The sequence below is a fragment of the Nicotiana tomentosiformis genome, chromosome 4 (assembly GCF_000390325.3).
Source record: "Nicotiana tomentosiformis chromosome 4, ASM39032v3, whole genome shotgun sequence".
Classification (NCBI taxonomy): Eukaryota; Viridiplantae; Streptophyta; class Magnoliopsida; order Solanales; family Solanaceae; genus Nicotiana; species Nicotiana tomentosiformis.
In genome coordinates, this window is record NC_090815.1 from 10,598,309 (window position 1) to 10,617,975 (window position 19,667).

General features: G+C 37.7%; 1 protein-coding gene across 1 annotated transcript; it reads left to right on the forward strand.

The window, feature by feature from the left end:
* The first annotated feature begins 561 nt into the window (after positions 1-561).
* Positions 562-1,959, forward strand: LOC104088659 (uncharacterized). The gene is made up of 2 exons (XM_009593376.4): positions 562-770; positions 1,558-1,959. Exons 1-2 carry the CDS (start codon positions 689-691, stop codon positions 1,878-1,880), a joined length of 405 nt encoding a protein of 134 aa, XP_009591671.1. The 5' UTR covers positions 562-688; the 3' UTR covers positions 1,881-1,959.
* Positions 1,960-19,667: the final 17,708 nt, after the last annotated feature.

Genomic DNA, 19,667 nt, shown 5'->3' on the forward strand with positions numbered 1-19,667 from the left:
GGTTGTTTCTCGATAAATAAATAAATAAATAAAAATTTCCCTTGTAAATTACTATTTCCGGATACATAGAATGCAATTAATTTTTCTAAGTTATTTTCCTTTGTAGACAACAATATTCAAGTTCACATGAATAATTTCCAATTGTGTTGAAAAAGGATTTAAAAGAATTGATTAGGTAGGAAACTCCATTTCCCATGAATAGTCAAAACTACAGTAAGTTCACTTTAATTGATTTTTTGGTTTTTTTTTTTTTTTTTTTATGATCCATAATATTTGACTTTTTCAAATATGAAGAAGGAATTAACTTTTTTTTTTCAAAGTTACCTTTGAAGTAAAGAGTCTCAAAATATTTTTTATATTTTATGTGAACAAATTAAAGAGATACTAAAGATTAATATGATAAATTTCATTGTTAATTAATATTAAAAGATATATTTTTTAATATATGTAAAAACAATAAAAATATCTGGACCAGAGATAGTAATAGCCACGTGTCTTATTGGAAAGAGAGATGTAATAATGCGAATATTTATACAACAACTATCTATGACGTCTCGAAATTTAAAATTTCTCACATGGGTCTCAAGCTCTATTTTATTAACAAGTAATTAGTGAACATTTCAACATTTAATCTTCTATAAAGCTCAGTTGATCAGATGGGGAAACAATATCTAGAAAAGAAAGAAAGATGGCTAATTTCATTGCGGATACGAAGAACAAGATTCAAGATCTGTTCGTATACCTCGTTTCTTGTGGAAAATCTTCTAAAGGTAAGAGTTGAAAACTGTATTTTCTAGAAAACTTTGCCTTTTTTTCTTAATATTCATGTTAGAAACTCCTTTTTTTGGGGGGTGGGGGAGGGTATGAGAAGTGATTTGGGGTAGATGTTAAATGGATTTTAAGTTCAGTGTAATAATATTTTCACACTATTAGTGAACTTATATAAGTGATAACATGTTAGCTTCCATTTTTTTGACCAAATTATCAGTTGGAGACTTGGAGTAATAGTTAGCAAGAGTTTTACGTGTAATTACTTAATGATTTAAGTTAAAATTTTTGCATGTGATTTAACCTGTTATATATAGTAGGTTATTTATTATTTGTTCCAAGATATAAATCAAATGCTTCTTATTAAATGGAATTATGTGTAATTAGCTTTTAAGCAACCTTTCTTTTTACATCGTTAATGTATATAGAATTTAAATTCTTACGAATTAACAAGTGACTTAGTCGGCGTTTTCACATAAGAATTGTGAAATTTCAGAAAAAAGTGAAAAAAAAATTTCAAGTGAAAATGATATTTGAAAATTAGAGCTGTGTTTGGGAATGAATACAATTTGAAGTTGTTTCTAAATTTTTGTAAGTGATTTGAAGTGAAAATTTTGAAAAATAATTTTTTGAAGTTTTTTAAATTTTTGAAAAATTTCAAAATTCAACTTCGAGTGAATTCAAAAAAAGTAAAAAAATTGTTTATGGCCAACCGAGCCCTTAATCATTGTATTAATATTTTTACATACCATCAGTACATAGAACATAAACTCGTGTTCATTTTGTTAGACCAAGGGCCAGCAAAAGATGTAGCAGAAAACTTCCAGGAAAATGGTGGACTGGTAATTATAGATGAACCAGGCAATAAACCAATAGCACCAATTACAGGTGAACAAGGAAATAATGCAGAGGAAGAGCAGCAAGATTTTGCAATATTCCCACCTGGAGATCCAAGAAACAATATAATATATGATCAACCAGAAAATAATAATGATGAAATTCCATCTGCAGGAAATGAACAATATTATGTGCCACCTGTAAACCCTGAAGGTAAAGCAAATGTTCCTAGAGCTCCACCCAAACGAGTGCCTCCTAAGGTTGAAACTGGTTGAAATAATACAGTCAGACCTCTCTATAACAATATCTCTGTATAATAGTCATTTATTATAAAAATTTAGTTTTCTCGGCTTTTATCTTATATTGTAATATATGTTCTCTATAACAACACTTTACTATAGCATTCAAAAAATATGAAACAAATGCGGTTGTTATAGAAAGTTTTGACTATATTACTCCCTCTGTCCTAATTTATATGATATTTTTTTCTTTTTGATCAGTTCCAAAAAGAATGATATCCTTCTATATTAAATAATAATTCAACTTTAAATTTTTCTTTTTACCCTTAATGAGATAATTTTAGCCACATAAATTTCTATGATTTGTTTTAGGTCAAAGTTTTAAAAGTCTTCCTTTATTTTTTTAAACGCCGTACCAAGTCAAATACTTTCACATAAATTGAGACAGAAGAAGTACAAACTTTGGAGTTGTTCGTTTGAAGAATCCTGCATATGGGGATGGGTACTTTTCATTTTTTTTTAATTTTCTATCCAGTGTTCGGTACCCGCATTGGAGCCCGATTATATTCGGATTCGCATCGGGCAAGGCCCCATTCAGGGGTAAATGTTTACCCATAAAATGGTACTATTGAGTTTGTTCGTGGTTTCTAGACAAGTGAATTAATTTGATCCAAAAGATAATTAAATAACCGATGAAATATAAAATACTTAGCCTTAGAATATGGATGGAACGTCAGAGCTGATGAGTCCGGGAACAGAGTTTCCGGGCACAACAATGATGAGATCAAAAGCGAGAGAATAAAATTAAAATATTGTATAGAATGTAGTGTAAGTTAGCCAGAAAATACGTATCTTTTACAATGATAACTGAGCTCTCTATTTATAGCTATGTCTAGGGAAGGAAGTCCTAGGATCATGCCTTTCTTTAACGTCAATTATGAGGGTCATTGATGAAGATGTAACGTTAGACATAAATGTCAAATTCCTTGTAACGAGTCATCATCCTTAATGCTGCAAAATATTATGTATTGAATGTTACCGGGCGCAAAGCATTTAATACTCCTTTTATGATCGTTATTCCCCCCTGTGACAATCGGCATAGCTATGTTCGGTGGCCATCCCCATCTTGTGTCCCACATGTCCTTCCTTTGAGCAGCCACGTGTCATGTCGTATTTTTTCCTATAAAATAGTTCCCTTACTTTCCGGTGACACAATCTTGAGTTACCAGGAAGTTGGTAGAAAGCACCTTTTTTGCGGGAATTACTATAACTCCCTTCGAAGTTTTCTGACAGTTGATTAGACGCACGTCTCTCCACATTTAATGCCCCGAACACGTGTCATCCCTTGATTCAGCACAACTTTTGGCGACTTATCGAGGTAATCATGGCCATGAATTTAGCCGCCAAATTTTTACTTATACGCATCATCCTCCTTTTATATACTTCATAATTTCTCAAACTTCTAGCTCGCATCTCTATTTCCCAACCTTTCTCTGATCTTTTTCGAACCAGAAATTTTCCTTACTTCTATTCCAATGGCTTCCTCTTCAAAACGTGCTAGTTCTTCAAAGGGCAAAAACAAAACCGAAGATTCTGTTCCTCCAACAGTGGGTTCCATCATCCCAAGAAGGCTTAGTACTTCAAAAGATTTTGAAGAGAAATTTCCTACTGCTAGTAGGTACCCTTCTTCTATTCGTCCTTCCAGTATTTGTGTTGTGAAAGATGAATGTCGCTGCCCTGAATTAGATATTATTGCCCCTGATTTATCAGAGCGAGTGACCCTTCCCAAGGAAGGTTTTACATATTTTTTCACGTATCCCTTTACTTTGGATGCGTTTTCTTTGAGCGAAGAGCTCGATCCCGTAATTGCAGAATTTTGCCTTCGCTACCAAGTGTGCTTGGCACAGGTGAGCCTTTCAGTATGGAGGACGGTTGCTTGCCTTCGAAGCCTGTGTCAGGAAACCGGGGAGGAGCTAGCCTTAGCTCATGTGATGAATCTCTATTCCCCCAAAATCTTCCGCGGGGTAATGATAAACCTTTGCAAGTGTGGCCACCATGCTTTGTTGTCTAGCATGGATGATGACAAACACCGTAGGTGGATGGAATGGTTCATTGCAGTTGCCACCAATGACATCATTCCGACAATGACTTCATCCTTTTCGGTTGCTTGGAACTGCAGTCGTAAGTTCTTTGTATAATATTCCTCTTACTAGATATTCTTCTATGGCCGTATCATTTCTTCACCCTTCGTATGTTTCAACAACTCGATGGCTCCCACCGGCAATGGAAGGTTTGTACCGGTAAGTTTAAAAGATTTTGGACGTCACAACGCCCGAAACACATTCGTGAAAAGTACTGGCCCTTAAATACGGGTGGAAGGCCAAAAATCATGGTAACTTTATTTTACCTTGTTTCAACGTTTTGTATATGAAGAACTTGGTTGAGCCCTTCTGATTTGTTCATGAAATTAGGTCTAACTGCGGGCTCAGTTGATGTCCTCGAAGAGGATGTTTTGGCTGACCCTGCGGATGTGGCGAGGCTGCTTCAGGAGGCACTTACTCGAACAGGCATCTCCGGACCTGCTTCAGGTGCAAATGTTTCTTCACGGAGTCCCCGGCCAGAGAACAAGCAACCAAAAAGAAGACGTTCCTCTGCGGCCAAGGAAAACAAATAAGAGGGCAAAGGTTGATGCCCCCAAGTCATCTCCGGTGGAGATGATGACTGGTCTTCCTTCCGGGCGGGTCATAGACACTGTGATGATCGATGATGATGAAGAAGGTAGTGATAAGGAAGCTTCTTTACATAGAAGGATACGATCCTCATCATCTCAATAGGATGTTCGACATGTTGAGACAGTTGCACCAACTGACAATGACGTCTCAACTCTTTGGGGAGAATCTGATTTAGTTGAATATGCTAACTACCACTTCTGGGGCCCAATTACTATAACCGGCACCGTGGGGCTGAGTACTGGGTCCGTGCCATCTTTGGTTGGCGAGCCTCAAACAACTAGCATTGCATTTGATGCAACTGCTTCTCATTTTTCAACTCCATCAACTTCATCTCCACCTTCACCACCACCAACAACTGCTACATCATTTTCATCTTCATCCACTCTTCCAATAGCTATTGCTACATCATTTCCATCGGTCGCACCTGACCATGAAGAAGGTATCCCTCCTCCACAATCCCCAGTTCATGGAAATTTGGGGCAAAATTATGTTGCCCCTTCTGAAGATCCACAAAGGAGGAGGAACATTACTCTTTCGGTCTCTACTGGGTGCAACTTGCTATCCCGGTCGGTAGAGCTGGAAAAAGATTCAGATACTCTCGGGGGAGTGTTTATTGAACAATTCTATGCACAACGCCTCAGCGGTACGTTCCTTTCTTCTTTCGTTATTTCTTCTATTTTTGAACAAATGTACTCTAAGTCTTACCTTCTCTTGTTTTGTAGGCCAGCTTTCTTGCTTCTGAGGGCCTTCAAAGGCTGATTCATGAGAAAGAAGAACTTACTTTTGAACGGGATCAACCTTTGGCGGAACGTGACCAGACTGTTGACCGCCTCTCGGAACTGGAAACCAAAGCTACCGAGGTCGTTATTTTGGGGGCCCGTTTGCAGCAGAGCGAGCAACAGGTGGTATCCCTTAGCCAAGAAATTGGGCCACTGAGGGTTAGATTTGATGAATCCAAAGCTAAATGGGCAGAAGTCCAGTATGCCATTCTTGCTGCAACCGATCGTGAGGGTGCCTCCGCTGAAAGAGTGATTAATTTGGAAGCAGCCTTAAAGTCCAAAAGCGAAGAGCTTGCTGCTGTGGTAGCGAAACATGCCCAGCTAGAAGAGAAGTACAGGAAAACTATCGAACATAATAGGTTCTTTAGTTCAACTATCCGTGAGCTCGATATCAGTCTCAAATCTGCTATGTCCGCCCGGGAAAACCTTTCCATCGAAGTTACTCAACTCAAAGAAGAACTGCGCCGAGTGACTTCCCTCTTTGTTGAAAAAACTTATTCCATGTATAGTATGAGGAGAAAAACATTTGAAGAGGCCAAGACTGGTATCATTGGCATTGATGACGAAATTGCCAAAGCCCGAGAGCTTGAGTTGGCTACAAAAAATGGACTCCCGGCACAGTCTGATGCTCCAGGTTCTTTTGATACCGGTTTTGAGTTTTTGAAAACTGAAGAAGGATCGGAAGGCGATGATGCTGAATACCAAGCTGGGAAAAATATTGAGCCATCGGTGGAACCATCTACTACTCCCGGGGATGCGGATACTTCTCTTCCTCCTGATTCCGGAGATGCTGCAGTTTAACTTTTTGTTTCTTTTTGTATTTTGTACCATTATCATTTTGACGCGTCCTTGTAAATAAAAATATATTTTTTGCTCAAGTAACATTTGAGTCTTACTTTCGTTCGAATATTCATGCAAGTCTTTAACTTTCGTACTTGCTCAAGTATTCTGCGCATGTTGTTCCGTTCGCTCTTTATTATGTGTAATCTCGGATGCTTTTTCTTTGAAGAATTTTGGTTCCGAGTATTGTCCCTTTTTCGTGAGGGTTTCCATGAGTATTTGTGCAAGTTTGCTTTTCGCGTCTTTTTCGTATGCGGCTTCGAGTGTATATTTTTTTCCGATGGCATTCTAGATTTCGGGCATTGATTCTTACGGAACCAACCCTTTAACAGGAGGGTTTTTATAAGAGAGGGCCCTCTTATGTTTACGTTTCTCTTGAAGAGGACGTCTCCTATTCATTACGGTACTAACATTTAAAGTACTTGTTTAACTTTCAAATGGAAAAATTAACTTATCGTTCAGACAAGAAATAAGATAAAAACCAAAGGATTTCTTTTAATTTAATTCCTTCTATTTTCAAAAGTACATAAGAATTTTGCTATGCAGAAAAGAAATTGACATGACTTGTGGCTATCTTGTATAACTTGTTTCTAGGGGCTGGCTGCGCAGTCCCCGATCCCGATGATGTATTCAATTCCCGAATATTTTTCCTCGGTTGATGTGGCATTTAGTGTTATCGGATTCTCATGTCATTCCCCCCATTGTTCGAATGCGAAGAATGCGAATTGGAACACTAGAAGACTTGTATCTTCGAAGATTCCACCATTAAATTGCTAGGTAATCTTTCACTCGGCAACATATCTTGTTTCCCCTTAGGAACCCATGCTATCAAGCGAAAAAATACCTAACAGTCCTCTAGTGGTTTGTGCTCGTGAACGATCGGGTAACCTCAGTTCGGTAGCAGACTTAACTTTCGGTTGGAATTTTCTATCGAACCAAAGATTACCTAATCGTCCCCAAGTGAAGCCTTGGCATCCGAGATCTTATTGTTGTTGTCTTCATAGTATGCTTTCCGTCGCTGACTCATTAAAAACCTTGTCAGAAAAACCCAATTGGGATAAAAACTGAACGAAGGGAAAAAGGGTGCAACACATACTTTCCGTTTGACTGTTGTTTGTCAACAGTAATATCTTTTGAGGTGAGCCACGTTCCAGTTGTTGAGAAAATTGTCTCCATTCTGGTTCTCCAACTCGTGTGATCATTTCCAAGTGATAGCTGAAACCTGGTAAGGGCCTTCCCATGTTGGGCCTAACTTGCCCGCGTTGCGTTCCCGGGTGTTTTGAGTTTCCTTCCTCAAGACCAAGTCTCCTATTTTAAAATAACGGAGGTTGGCTCTTTAATTATAATATCGCTCCATTCTTTGCTTTTGAGCCGCCATTCTAACATGCGCCAAGTCCTTGCGTTCCTCGAGCAGCTCCAAGTTGATTAGCATTGCTTTGTTGTTCGATTCTTCATTCGCCTGGAAATACCTTAAGGTTGGTTCCCCTACTTCCACCAGTATCAAAGCTTCCACATCGTACACAAGAGAAAAAGGGGTTTCTCCCATGCTTGACTTGGCCGTTGTTCGATAGGCCCATAGAACCCCAAGTAATTCTTCGGGCCAGTTGCCTTTTGCTGGTTCCAACCTTTTCTTTAGATTTTGTATAATTACTTTGTTCGTTGACTCTGCTTGACCATTCGTGCTCGGATGATAAGGTAAAGAGGTAATCCTCTTTATCTTCAAATGTTCAAGGAACTTTGTAACTTTTGCACTGATAAACTGCGGCTCATTGTCGCATGCAATCTCTTTTGGTATTCCAAACCTGCAAATTATGTTTTTCCACAGGAAGTCGACCACTTTGCGTTCTCCGATCTTCTGATAAGGACCTACTTCCACCCATTTAGAAAAATAGTTAGTGAAAATTAAAAGAAACCTTACCTTTTCGGGAGCTCGTGGTAGTGGTCCGAAGATGTCCATCCCCCATTTCATGAGCGTCCACGGGGATAGAACCGAATATAGGGGTTCCGCCGGTTGATGTACTAGTGGTGCGTAGCGTTGGCACTTATCACATTTTTGTACGAAGTCTTTGGCATCTTGTTTTATAGGGGCCAGTAATATCCAGCCTGGACTAATTTCAGTACCAAAGAATCTGCACCTGAGTGGTTGCCGCATATCCCTTCGTGGACTTCTCTCATGACATAGTTAGCTTCTGATGCTCCTAAGAATCGGGCCAACGAGCATTGAAAGGATTTTCTGTACAACTAGCCTTTCGCGAAGCTATAATGTGCGGCTTTGGTGCGTAATGATCTTGATGCTTTGGGGTCTTCGGGAAACTTTCCATGCTCGAGATAATCGATTATTTTGTTTCTCCAGTCCCAGACCAAACTAGTCGATTTCACCTCATAATAACCATCTGTGTCCAAGATTGAGTTCATCAGTTGTACTACCGTTCCTGATTCTGATCCCTCGACTTCTGTCGATAAGCCCAAATTTGCCAATGCATCTGCTTCCGCGTTATCTTCCCTCGGGATATGAGTAATTGACCACTCTCAGAATTGTGCCAATAAAGCCATAACTTTTACCATGATTTACTACATATGTTCTTCTTTGGTGTCAGAAATTCCGTAAAACTGATTCACCACCAACTGCGAATCACATTTGATTTCTATGATGTCGGAGTCAAGCCCCTGGGCCAATTCGAGCCCTGCAATCAAAGCTTCGTATTCTGCTTCATTGTTAGTTAAAGGAATAATTTTGATGGCTTGCCTTAAGGTTTCCTCCAAAGGTGAGATCACAACTATTCCAAGCCCGGACCCTTAAGATGCGATGACATTTTTTCGATGAACGGGAAATGAACCTGCTCAAAGCTGTCAATCTCCTTGTGAGCCTATGGACTTCTTTTACATTAGACAATTAATCCGGGATGTCCTCTATGGCCTTGATTTTGTTGGGATTTACCTCGATTCCCCTTTGTGAGACTAGGAATCCTAGGAACTTACCCGAACTGACCCCGAAAGCGCACTTCTCGGGGTTAAGTTTCATATTATGCTCCCTCAAGATGTCGAATATTTCTTGCAAATGCTTCAGGTGGTCACCTGCATTCAATGACTTAACGAGCATATCGTCTATATATACTTCCATAGTATTTCTAATTTCTTTCTCAAACATCTTATTCACAAGCCGTTGATAAGTGGCTCCGGTGTTTTTAAACCCGAAGGGCATCACATTATAGCAATATATGCCAAAATTCGTTATAAACGAAGTCTTTTCCTGATCTTCTGGGTTCATTTTGATTTGATTGTACCCAAAATAAGTATCGAAAAAACTCATTAACTCGTGCCCGGCCGTGGCATCAATCATTTGATCGATATTTGACAATAGGAATAAGTCTTTTGGGCACGCCTTATTAAGATCCTTATAATCTACGCACATACAAAATTTATTATTTTTCTTAGGAACTACTACTACATAGGCTAGCCAGTCTGGATATCTTACTACTCGGATTGAACCAATCTTAAGTAAACGGGTTACCTTCTCTTTGACGAATTTATTCCTTGCTTCGGCGATAGGGCACTTTTTCTGCCTTACCGGAGGTATGTTGGGATCCAAGCTTAACTTGTGCACAACTAGCCAATGTAGGAAATTTTGTTTTTGTAATTCAATCCCAACTGAGATATATATTTTAATGAAAGAAAATATGTGATTTTACATAAATGTGATGATGTAAGGACTAAAAAGTCAGGCTCAAAATAACATTTTACGGCTAGACTAAGGGTCTTCATTTACCTTTTAAAGTGGACTTATTTGGGCTTAGGTGCAGCCCTTGCTGCAAGTTACTCATGGGAGCAACTGGTAAATGTACTTGCTAGGGCACATGTATAAAGATAAGTAGTTAGTAAAATAGTCTACTATGTTAGTCATGATGGGTCCTTTGAAGCCTATATATGATCCTTTGTATAATGAGAACCAAGCAAAGCTTGGTGATCGTAACTGAAGAACGCAACAGTGGTTATCAAGAACAAAGAAATGCTAAAATAACAAGAAGAAAATAATGAAAAGTGAAGATAGATTATTTTAGTGTTCGTGGTTGGGTACCATGCACATCGAGGAAGTTGTGATCCCAATTTGAGTAAACATGATATTCTACGAAAGATCATGAGCCCGAGGTCTGAGCATAATATCCTATTTAGCGATGTGTTTGAAAGATAGTGTAATTGTACGAAATGCCTATATCATCACATGTGAAGATTAACAATGCATGAAATATTTACGTAGGGGCATATGGATGCGTTCCATCGCTTCCGTACGCGAGAGTATTAAATAGGAGTGTTTGGATGTGTTCTATTTCTGTCGTATATAAAATTTGTGGATTTGTTCAACTGCAGGACTATGGTTATGATGCTCGGATGTGCTCCAAATGGAGGCGTAAGAAAATATGAGTTTCAGTCCCAACATTAGTCAGATAGATATTACCTACTGAGTTATTCATGATCAATTACTTTGGACCGAGTTTGTGCATAATAGTAGTTTTACTAATTCGATATGCAACTCTTATCATTTTAGGCGTTACATGAATGTGAGTGTCTTGCTCTATCTGGTTGGTTGAATACGGTAAGTCACAGTTGTTGGATCCAGATTTGGTTTAACAAGCCTTGGATGATGTTCCACTAAATATCGGAGTGATTTCGAACATTATAGAGTAGACAAAACTCCTATTCTATAAATGATATTGCGATTTGGAGTACATGAAAGGTGAAAAAAAAAACTCTTTTAGAAGATTTTATCATGAAGGAGTTATGAGATTTTGAATGAGATTGGATTAGTGGCATATAGACTTGCCGTGTCCTTAAGACTTTTAACTATACACCTTGTGTTTTATGTGTTTATAACGAGAGTGATATAAAATTCAGCCCAAGGAAGTGGAACTAGAAATAAAAAAGGTTTGAGAGTTAGTCAAATTTTTGAATGTTGAAAATCGGTGTGAATTGTAAAGTGATCTAAGGATTCGATTTTTCCTGAGAGCGACATATTCAATATTTGAAGTTGTGGATACAATTTCATGTTATGAGTTTGATTTGGAGAAGAAAAGAATTGGACGCAAAATTATAAAGTGTAACGTAGCAATATTTTAAACGCTTCTAGACTGTTAGGCCTAGTGTGAAAGATATTCTGAGAAAGATGCTTATATGGTTCTAAGCTTAATGCCTTTTGAAGTGATTTAATATTATCAGTGATATCGTGATGCTAATATTATATGTATAATTGTGGCATGATTATTCTAATTTAAGTGCATCGAGTATGACCTTGATAGAGGCACTATGTGATGTAAACGGTACAACATATCCTTCTTGGGGTCTGTTAATGAATTCCGGTCCGTGAGAGAAAGTAAGACTTAAGTATAATACTAATGCACCAATATAGTAAAAGGGTGAGTATGCAACTTAGTAAATAGTGGCATGATTAGCTATTCAAATAAGGGTAAGACGTACAGTATGGAGATTGTCGTGCACCGTATACAAAAGAGATAGACAATTCGAAGAGTTGAAATACTTGAAAAGAATTAGAACAAATGTTATCGAATTCTGTGTTCTATTCTGACTATTGTCGTAATGTTGTATCTTGTACTATATGAGTTGTGAAAGTTTGAATATTGACGAAGTGATGCGATAACTAAAAAAGTATAATTTTACCTAAGTGGGGGAGCTTACTATTGTTGATTGTGTTTATCAGACATATGAGATCACAGTTAGGACTGTGGGATAGTCTTGAATTTGTTATGGATTGTAATATTGACATATAAGTGAGCTTAGGTATGGATTGATTAGTTTTGTCATATTTAGTACTCCTCAGGTGCCACACGTGGTGACGATCCTAGTGGGGAGACTATAATTATGGATAGAGTATATAGAGGGGATGTGATATTTGTTCAGGGAAGGGACACCATAGTCATTCTACTAGCGTTGCCGATGTCTAACTTTAATATTATTATGTACATGAGTTGATTGGTGTTGTGCTATGTGATGCACTATTGTTAAGTAAAGGATACTAGATTTGGTGCTCCTTATTGTCTTAGAATAACATGGAAAGGTATTCAGGATTGCACGAACGAGGAAATTCCTTATGCGAGGTTCTATATAAGACGAGTAAAAAGTGTTTAATATATCTAATTATAATTTAAGACACGAGAGTAGAGATTCTAACTATTGGGATAGTTATAGTTGTTATTAAGTTTCCAAATGAGTTATAAGAGGTGTATGTAGTATAAAAATGAAAAGATATGATGAGTGTAACGACGAAGTATTCATACCTCTCTTTTCTAAGGTATAGACCTCTCAACATTTCTAGGACGAATGTTCTTTTTAGTGGGGTAGAATGTAATAACCCGAAGTATTTTGATATAGTTATTAATTATGGGATCGAAGAATTAATTATATATATAGTTATAGTTATTGGGCCTAAGCTAGTGGACGAGAATATATTATAGTATATAAGATAATGTATTAAATACATGATTAGTGGGGTAATTACACATTATAAATTGAGAATTTGGAAATAGGTGACTTTGACTTTTTTTTTTTGTAATAATAAGCAAGTGGGCCAAGCCCATCCCTGACGTGAGATTTAAGAGGTTATAAATATATTAGGGCTTATATTTGACAATAGTAAAAACATTAACTCTAAAGAGGCACCATCAGCCGTAACTAATTGGGGAGCATATAGCAGATAAAATAATACAAAGAGGCTTTGAAACAATGATGCACAGTAATTGGAAGACACAAAGGATTGTTGTTAAGTTGACTAACTTCTACGTGAGAAGGTTGTGAAGGAACCTAAGTGATCAGGCAGTTGAAGAATTGGTATTCCTACACGAGTACGGTAAGTAGTAATCTTAGCACAATTTATGTTTTCATAACCTGGATGATTTATATATTATTTTAAAAATAAATGTGTTACCGATGCTTTGAAATTGCACGTGGGACAAGTCTTTTACTTGATATGCTACCGAACATTTTACTTGAGATATTTACCAATTAATCTAAATGTTTTTACCATTACTAGATATATTTTACCGTTACTTGAGAGGTTATAGTTATTTGAATTACTCTCACTGTTACTAGACATGTTTTACTGTTACTTCAAACATGATTACCGTTACCGAAATAAAATTTTAAGATTTAATAAGAAATGATATACCCTTTATTATTTTGAAAATGCTTTTGTACGAGTATTTGATGTTTACAAGAAAGAGTATAAATGGGAGGAGACTTTGAAGGATCTCTTAGCTAACAACTGGTTCGTTAGAGGTGGTGCACCTTGTATTTACAGATTACCGATTACAGTTATAGCCCTCGCTAGTGGGAAGATAGAACTAGCATACAGTTACAGTTTCTCTCGAGTAGGGACCTACAATTATATTTGACTTTTTTCACGAAGGAGTCCACACAGTGATACAGATTACATGATCATTTCTTAGAAACCTCCCAAACATAATGATTTGCTATGAGACAGTGCTTACCGAATTGTTAAATTGATTTATGTTATAGGAAAGACATGATGAGACTGATTATTATTTATTGTTTTTCAAAGGGCATTCTTAAGATATTTTTTATATAATATACTAGCATGTTTTCTGACTTGTTCCCAATTAAAAACAGTTATGGTTAAGTGTTATTACTCACTGAGATAGAGACTCATTTTCCGCTATTGTTTTCACAGAGGCAGCAGTAGGTGCATGCGAGGATTTCGTTAATTAGAGTACACGAGTTGATAGTTCCTGGTGAACTCCACATTTATTCGCGTGGGCAAGGGTTGTTATTTATTTATTATAGTCTCTTTCTTGAAACTTTTAGAGGCACTCCATAGTCATTTTTATGAGTATCACGAGTATTATTTTATTAATATAGACTTGTGACTTGAATTAGACTTTTCGATTGTATTTTTGGAGATGGAGTTAGTATTATTGTGTTGGGAGTACTCATTGATGAGGATTATAACTTGTTTTGGTGGATATTGGTTGGTTGTGTTGTTACTTTCTAAGATACATTTATTTTTTGATGGTCCTAAAACAGGTGAAACTCTCTCCGATTTTCTATAAAATACCGGCTTACTTGGGAGCACTTGTTCCTAAGACCCATTCATGATCTAAAAATTCAATCGTGACAGAACTACTACTACATTGGCTAGCCAGTCCGAATATCTTACCTCTCGGATTGAACCAATCTTAAGTAAACGGGTTACCTCCACTTTGATGAATTTATTCCTTGCTTCGGCAATAGGGCGCTTTTTCTGCCTTACCGGAGGTATGTTGGGATCCAAGCTTAACTTGGCACGACTATTTCCGTCGAGATTCCTGTCATATCCTCGTGCGACCATGCAAAACAATCAGCGTTAATTTTAAGGAATTCGATAAAAGCAGACTTGCGCTCCAGGTGAAATCCTGTTCCCAAATGGAATTTCCTTTCTAGGAATTCTTCGAATAACGCAATTTGCTCCAGTTCTTCTGCCGTGGACTTCGTCGCATCCGTTTCTTCTGGTACTTGAAAATATCTTGGTACCTGGTATTGTTCCGAATATTTTGTCCCCGGGCTAACTTCATCTGTTCGGGGACAGGTGCCGGTTCCGGTAATTGCTATGCCACATATTCATTTCCTTTGCAACTAGAGACCAAAATTGCATTCATCTCCCTTGTTGCCGGTTCATCACCCCTTATATGTTTGATCCCCTCGGGTGTCGGAAACTTTAACAATTGGTGATATGTTGAAGGCACAACTTTCATCTCGTGCATCCATGGTCTTTCCAAGATGATGTTATACCCCATGTCTCCATCTACCACTTCGAAGAGAGTTGTCTTCATTACTCTGTTAGCGTTCGTGAGCTGTAAAATTTCTCTCCGGATTGTCACGCTTGCAAGGTTGAATACAACAAGGAGCTTTATTGTCGGGATAATGCTTCCGATGGGTTTAGCTTGCTCCAGTACTCGACATTGTATGATATTAGTTGAACTTCCTGGATCCACTAAAATACGTTTAATTTTAAAATCTAACACTTTCAAAGAAATTAATAATGCATCATTGTGCGTTAGCAGTAATCCGTCAGCATCTTCGTCCGTAAATGTGATATCATCTTCCCCCAGCCTTTTACTATGAGTTATCGATTTTTTCTTCTTTGCTGCTGAAAAGGTGACCCCATTAATCTCATTCCCTTGGAATATTATGTTGATCGTTTGACGTGGGGGTTCTTCTCCTAGCTTCCGAGGGTTCCGCGTTGCCCCTGTCCCTACCATAATTATTTTTATCTCGGTCACTCAAGAATTCTCTGAGGTGACCATTCCTTAATAGTGTTGCCACTTCTTCCCGGAAGTGTCGGCAGTCCCCAGTCCGGTGGCCGTTAGTGCCATGGTATTCAGACCATAAATTGGAATCCCTCTAGTTGGGATCAAATTTCATAGGTCTTGGGTGTCACTCCCCATTTTTCTCGCGAAGGGTGGGCTTCGACGTGTTGACAACTTTTTTGGATGGGAGATAGAGTGCTAAAAGAAGAAGAGTCGCCACCTAACTGTTTTTGAGGTGTGTTAGGGAAACTATTATATAGACAACTCTCTTTGACTAGTCAACGACAACACAGATTGGGTAAAGGCTCAAATTACCTCAAAGAGAAGGTGTTAGGCACTCTTCGAGGTCTACAACTGTGGGTCCCGACCGAACTTAAGATTATGTGGATTATAATTAGGCAAGATAAACAAAGAGAGTAAGGGTCAAAGAAATTTATCATAACACAATGAGAAATAAGGATTACAAGGATATAACTATGACGGTCTATATTAGACGGCTAAAAGTATAAAGAAGAGATGGGGGAGGGTCCTAAGTTTTTTAGCCTAAAGTATCACCCTGTGCAACATAAATAATACTTCGCAACTCCCTTGAGGTAGGGAATTACTCATATTATTCAGCGGGCATAGACTATCATCTCCTGCTACCCGATTACTATGTTAAAATTGTTTACTTAAGCGCTCTAATTCAATTCTAAGTCGTGCACTGCCCGTCCCGTACCTATGGTCCAGGAGGCATTGGACCTCTATTTAAGGTTGGTTCTAGACTTTACTTAGGCTGCTCAAAATGATAAAACTAGGCGACATACAAAACAAGTTGGACTTCATGTAAGGACAGTTAGGGGTTCAAGTTAGCCTCCACACTTAAACAACAAATGCATGCAAAACAGGTTCTCATATTAGGCATTAGACAGTTTCGAAACATAAGCGAATTGAAGCCATTAAGCCCTATAGACATGGTTTCCATGTGACCTTGGATTCAAACGTGCAAGCAGTTTCAGATGCAATGTGCCACTTTAAACTTATAGACACGATTTCTAAACAACTATACATATCAGGGGTATTTGGTATTGCATGCTAATTATTGAAGTTACAGGTTATACGTGATTAAACCTATAGACATGATCTGTAAGCGATTTACGCAATAGGGGGAGTGAAAACTATTGGGAATACTCAGAATTACTCATGTTTGATCCTATTGGCATGCTTTCTAAGCAAGTAACAGTATTTTATAGCTAGGTTGTAATAGTTGGCGGTAGAAAATTGATTTTGTAACACTTCGTCCCTATAGGCATGTTTTCTAGGCGAGCAATAGATATAACAGTAGATGATGAATCAATTAAGAACCTATGGACATGATATCTAGATGAGGACCAGTAGAGCATAAGCTAGTTTAATCCTATAGGCATGGTGTCTAATGAACGTGCCGTCGTCATGCAAATTGAAGGATGGTTATTGGCATTTTGTTTCCTATATGCTTGTTATCTAGTGACACAGCAGTGGACATGGGAATAAATAGAGTATTTAAGCTCATGCTTTGATAGTAAACAAGTTGTGTGAGTGTGTGATTCCCCTAATGGCATGATTTCTACTAGTGTACATGGAAATTCAAATAACATATATGACGGTTTAGATAAAATAACAAGTAAATCATATGAATCCTATAGGCATGTTTTCTACCCTTTCATGAAAATATTAGAATATACCGTTCCCCCAATTTCACTAACACCCCAATTGTTTACTACAAAATTATTACAGACCCAATGATGAATGTAATTACAACATATTATACAAGCAATAGCAGTAGGCCTATAGCAGGCCCAAAAAGAGATACCCAGTATTGCCTGGGACTTCAAGAAACGCTTTCTTCACAAATAGTATACCTAGATCCCAATAGGGGACTGGGTTTATTAGCACAACCCAGAAACCATAGAGGAATTCCAACCAAACCAAACAGCCACAAATTGATCATATGACCCAAACATTGCATATTCAGTAGATAGAACGAGGAAAGAACTGAGTGTCAGAGATAGCTAAGGTCTTAGTATTAAAGAGAGTAGCCATAAAACCCCAAATCCTAGTGTGTTAGAGTTCACAAGGGTCTTAAATGGACCTCGAGCAGTGCTTAATCTATGGAGGTCAATAGACAGAGTCTTAGCGGCCTTGGCTTCCAGCCGGCCAAGAATGATAGATTCAGAATAGTGTAGGCAAAAAATGAGGGTAAGAGAACAATGGTCAAGGGAGAGAATTTAAAGAGATGCACTTGTATTTTAGAAAGCAGACATAGCAAAGTTGTCTAAAACACAGAACATACTAGTTAAGAAGGTCAACAAGACTTAGAGTCAGGTTGTTATTATAGGTTTAACACTTAGCAAGAAGTAACATATTGGCAGAAAATACATTGAGATAAAAGAGGAGAGTCAAGTTTCATGTGATTACAAGATTAACATACAAAGATGCATAATACCAAACAAGTCTGAGTAAGGCACTAACTTAAAGGGTTAAAGCCTAGGGGTCCAAATCATGCTGAATATCCCCCACAACACCAGAAAGCAGACATGCCAATTTATCACTAAGACAAACAGTCTCAAATATTGTAAGGAAACACATATTAAGATAGCCACTCTAAAGTCTCAAATAATCACTAAAGGGGTATGGAATTAAGTAAGCCAAAGACATGATGAGTGATACAATAGCAGGGGAACAAGTCACAGATTATAACACATTACAGATGTGAGGCAATCATTGCAGGAATTCAAAGTAGAGTAGGAAAGCAAACTCATGTCAAACAGTAATATAGACATTCAAGTACATTACATTAGGCTAAATGAACTTAAGAGAGTCTAAATTATTCAGGTGAAGCATATTCAAATAACATATCTCATAAAATTAGAGATTTTAAGTAAAAAGGCCAAATACTAAAGAGGTTCAAATCAGAATATGAGTGCAATGCTAGTAAAGTTACACATAGAGATGGTCTAAGAGCACATTTAGGTCATGAAAATCAGAGGCGTGAATATGCAAGACATGAACACAGAAGAATGAAACCGTAACGCCAAAGGACTTACCAATTATTAGTTGAATAAACAAACAACAAGAAAGAACAAATTCCACAGTGCTCTGGATGTCAACAGAGAGCAAGAACCCAGATTCTTAGTGCGTCAGAGTTCCCAAGGATTTCAAATGAACCCCGGGAACTGCTCGCACCAAGAAAAGTTAAAAATCGAATCCTGGTGACCTTGGCTTTCAGCTGACCAAGAATCAGAGTATAGAACAAGAGAACAATAGAGTAATAACTTCGATTTTTAGTGAATCCGGGTGATTAAAAGTCTCTTTCAAAGGGGAAAGGGGATGGGTTTATATAGTAGTAGGAATCAAGCGAACAAACAAGGAAAACAATCAATCAAGCATAAATATGGAAAGAAAGTACCACATGCTATCAGTAATGGAACGGGTAAAAGGAAAAGTATAAAATTTCGAACCCTAATTCGCCAGAAATCAAGGAATCGACCAAAGGTTTTGGAGAATCGGCTTCATATTGCCTTGCCATGAATGTATATAGACAGAATACCGTCTAGATCTTAAAGATTGAAGACATTTTTTTACATGATTCAGGCCTGGTACTTGCCAAAAATAGGCAAGTTCTAAGTGATACAAAAAATTGTGTAAGTAACACGGAGATGGAGCATATATGGAAGGGAAATTGTGGAGAGATTCTATATTAGAACTGGAGTTGGGAGATTTAGATGATACGACTGCTTGTGTTTGAGAGGAAAAGAGAGAACAGATGGAGGGAAGCAGAGCGGCGGTCTTTAGGAAAATGGGGATTAGGGTTAGAGGGTTGGGTAATTAAAAGGGGTTAGTTTATTAGGGGCCATTGATCATTTAAGATCAACGACCAAGATCGGATAGGGAACGGGCGGGTCAAATAAACGGGTCTCTGGCTGGGTTAAATTAGAGGGTTATTTGGTTGGGCTGCTGAGGTGAATGGGCTAAGTGTTTGGGCCACAATTGGTCCAAAAATTAGCCTACAAATTGTGCTAGTTTTTTAAATAGGAGTTTAAAAAGGAAATATTTTAATAAGATAGTTAGATAAATATAGAAAAATACTATTTATGCAAATTAATACTTTAAAACAATAGTAGAAAATTATAAAAAAAATAT

Bases quoted from the DNA above. Each gene is read 5' to 3' on its own strand.
- LOC104088659 (XM_009593376.4), top strand. From the start codon at position 689: ATGGCTAATTTCATTGCGGATACGAAGAACAAGATTCAAGATCTGTTC. The intron at 771-1,557 runs GTAAGAGTTGAA...TCATTTTGTTAG, and splicing joins TTGTGGAAAATCTTCTAAAG to ACCAAGGGCCAGCAAAAGAT.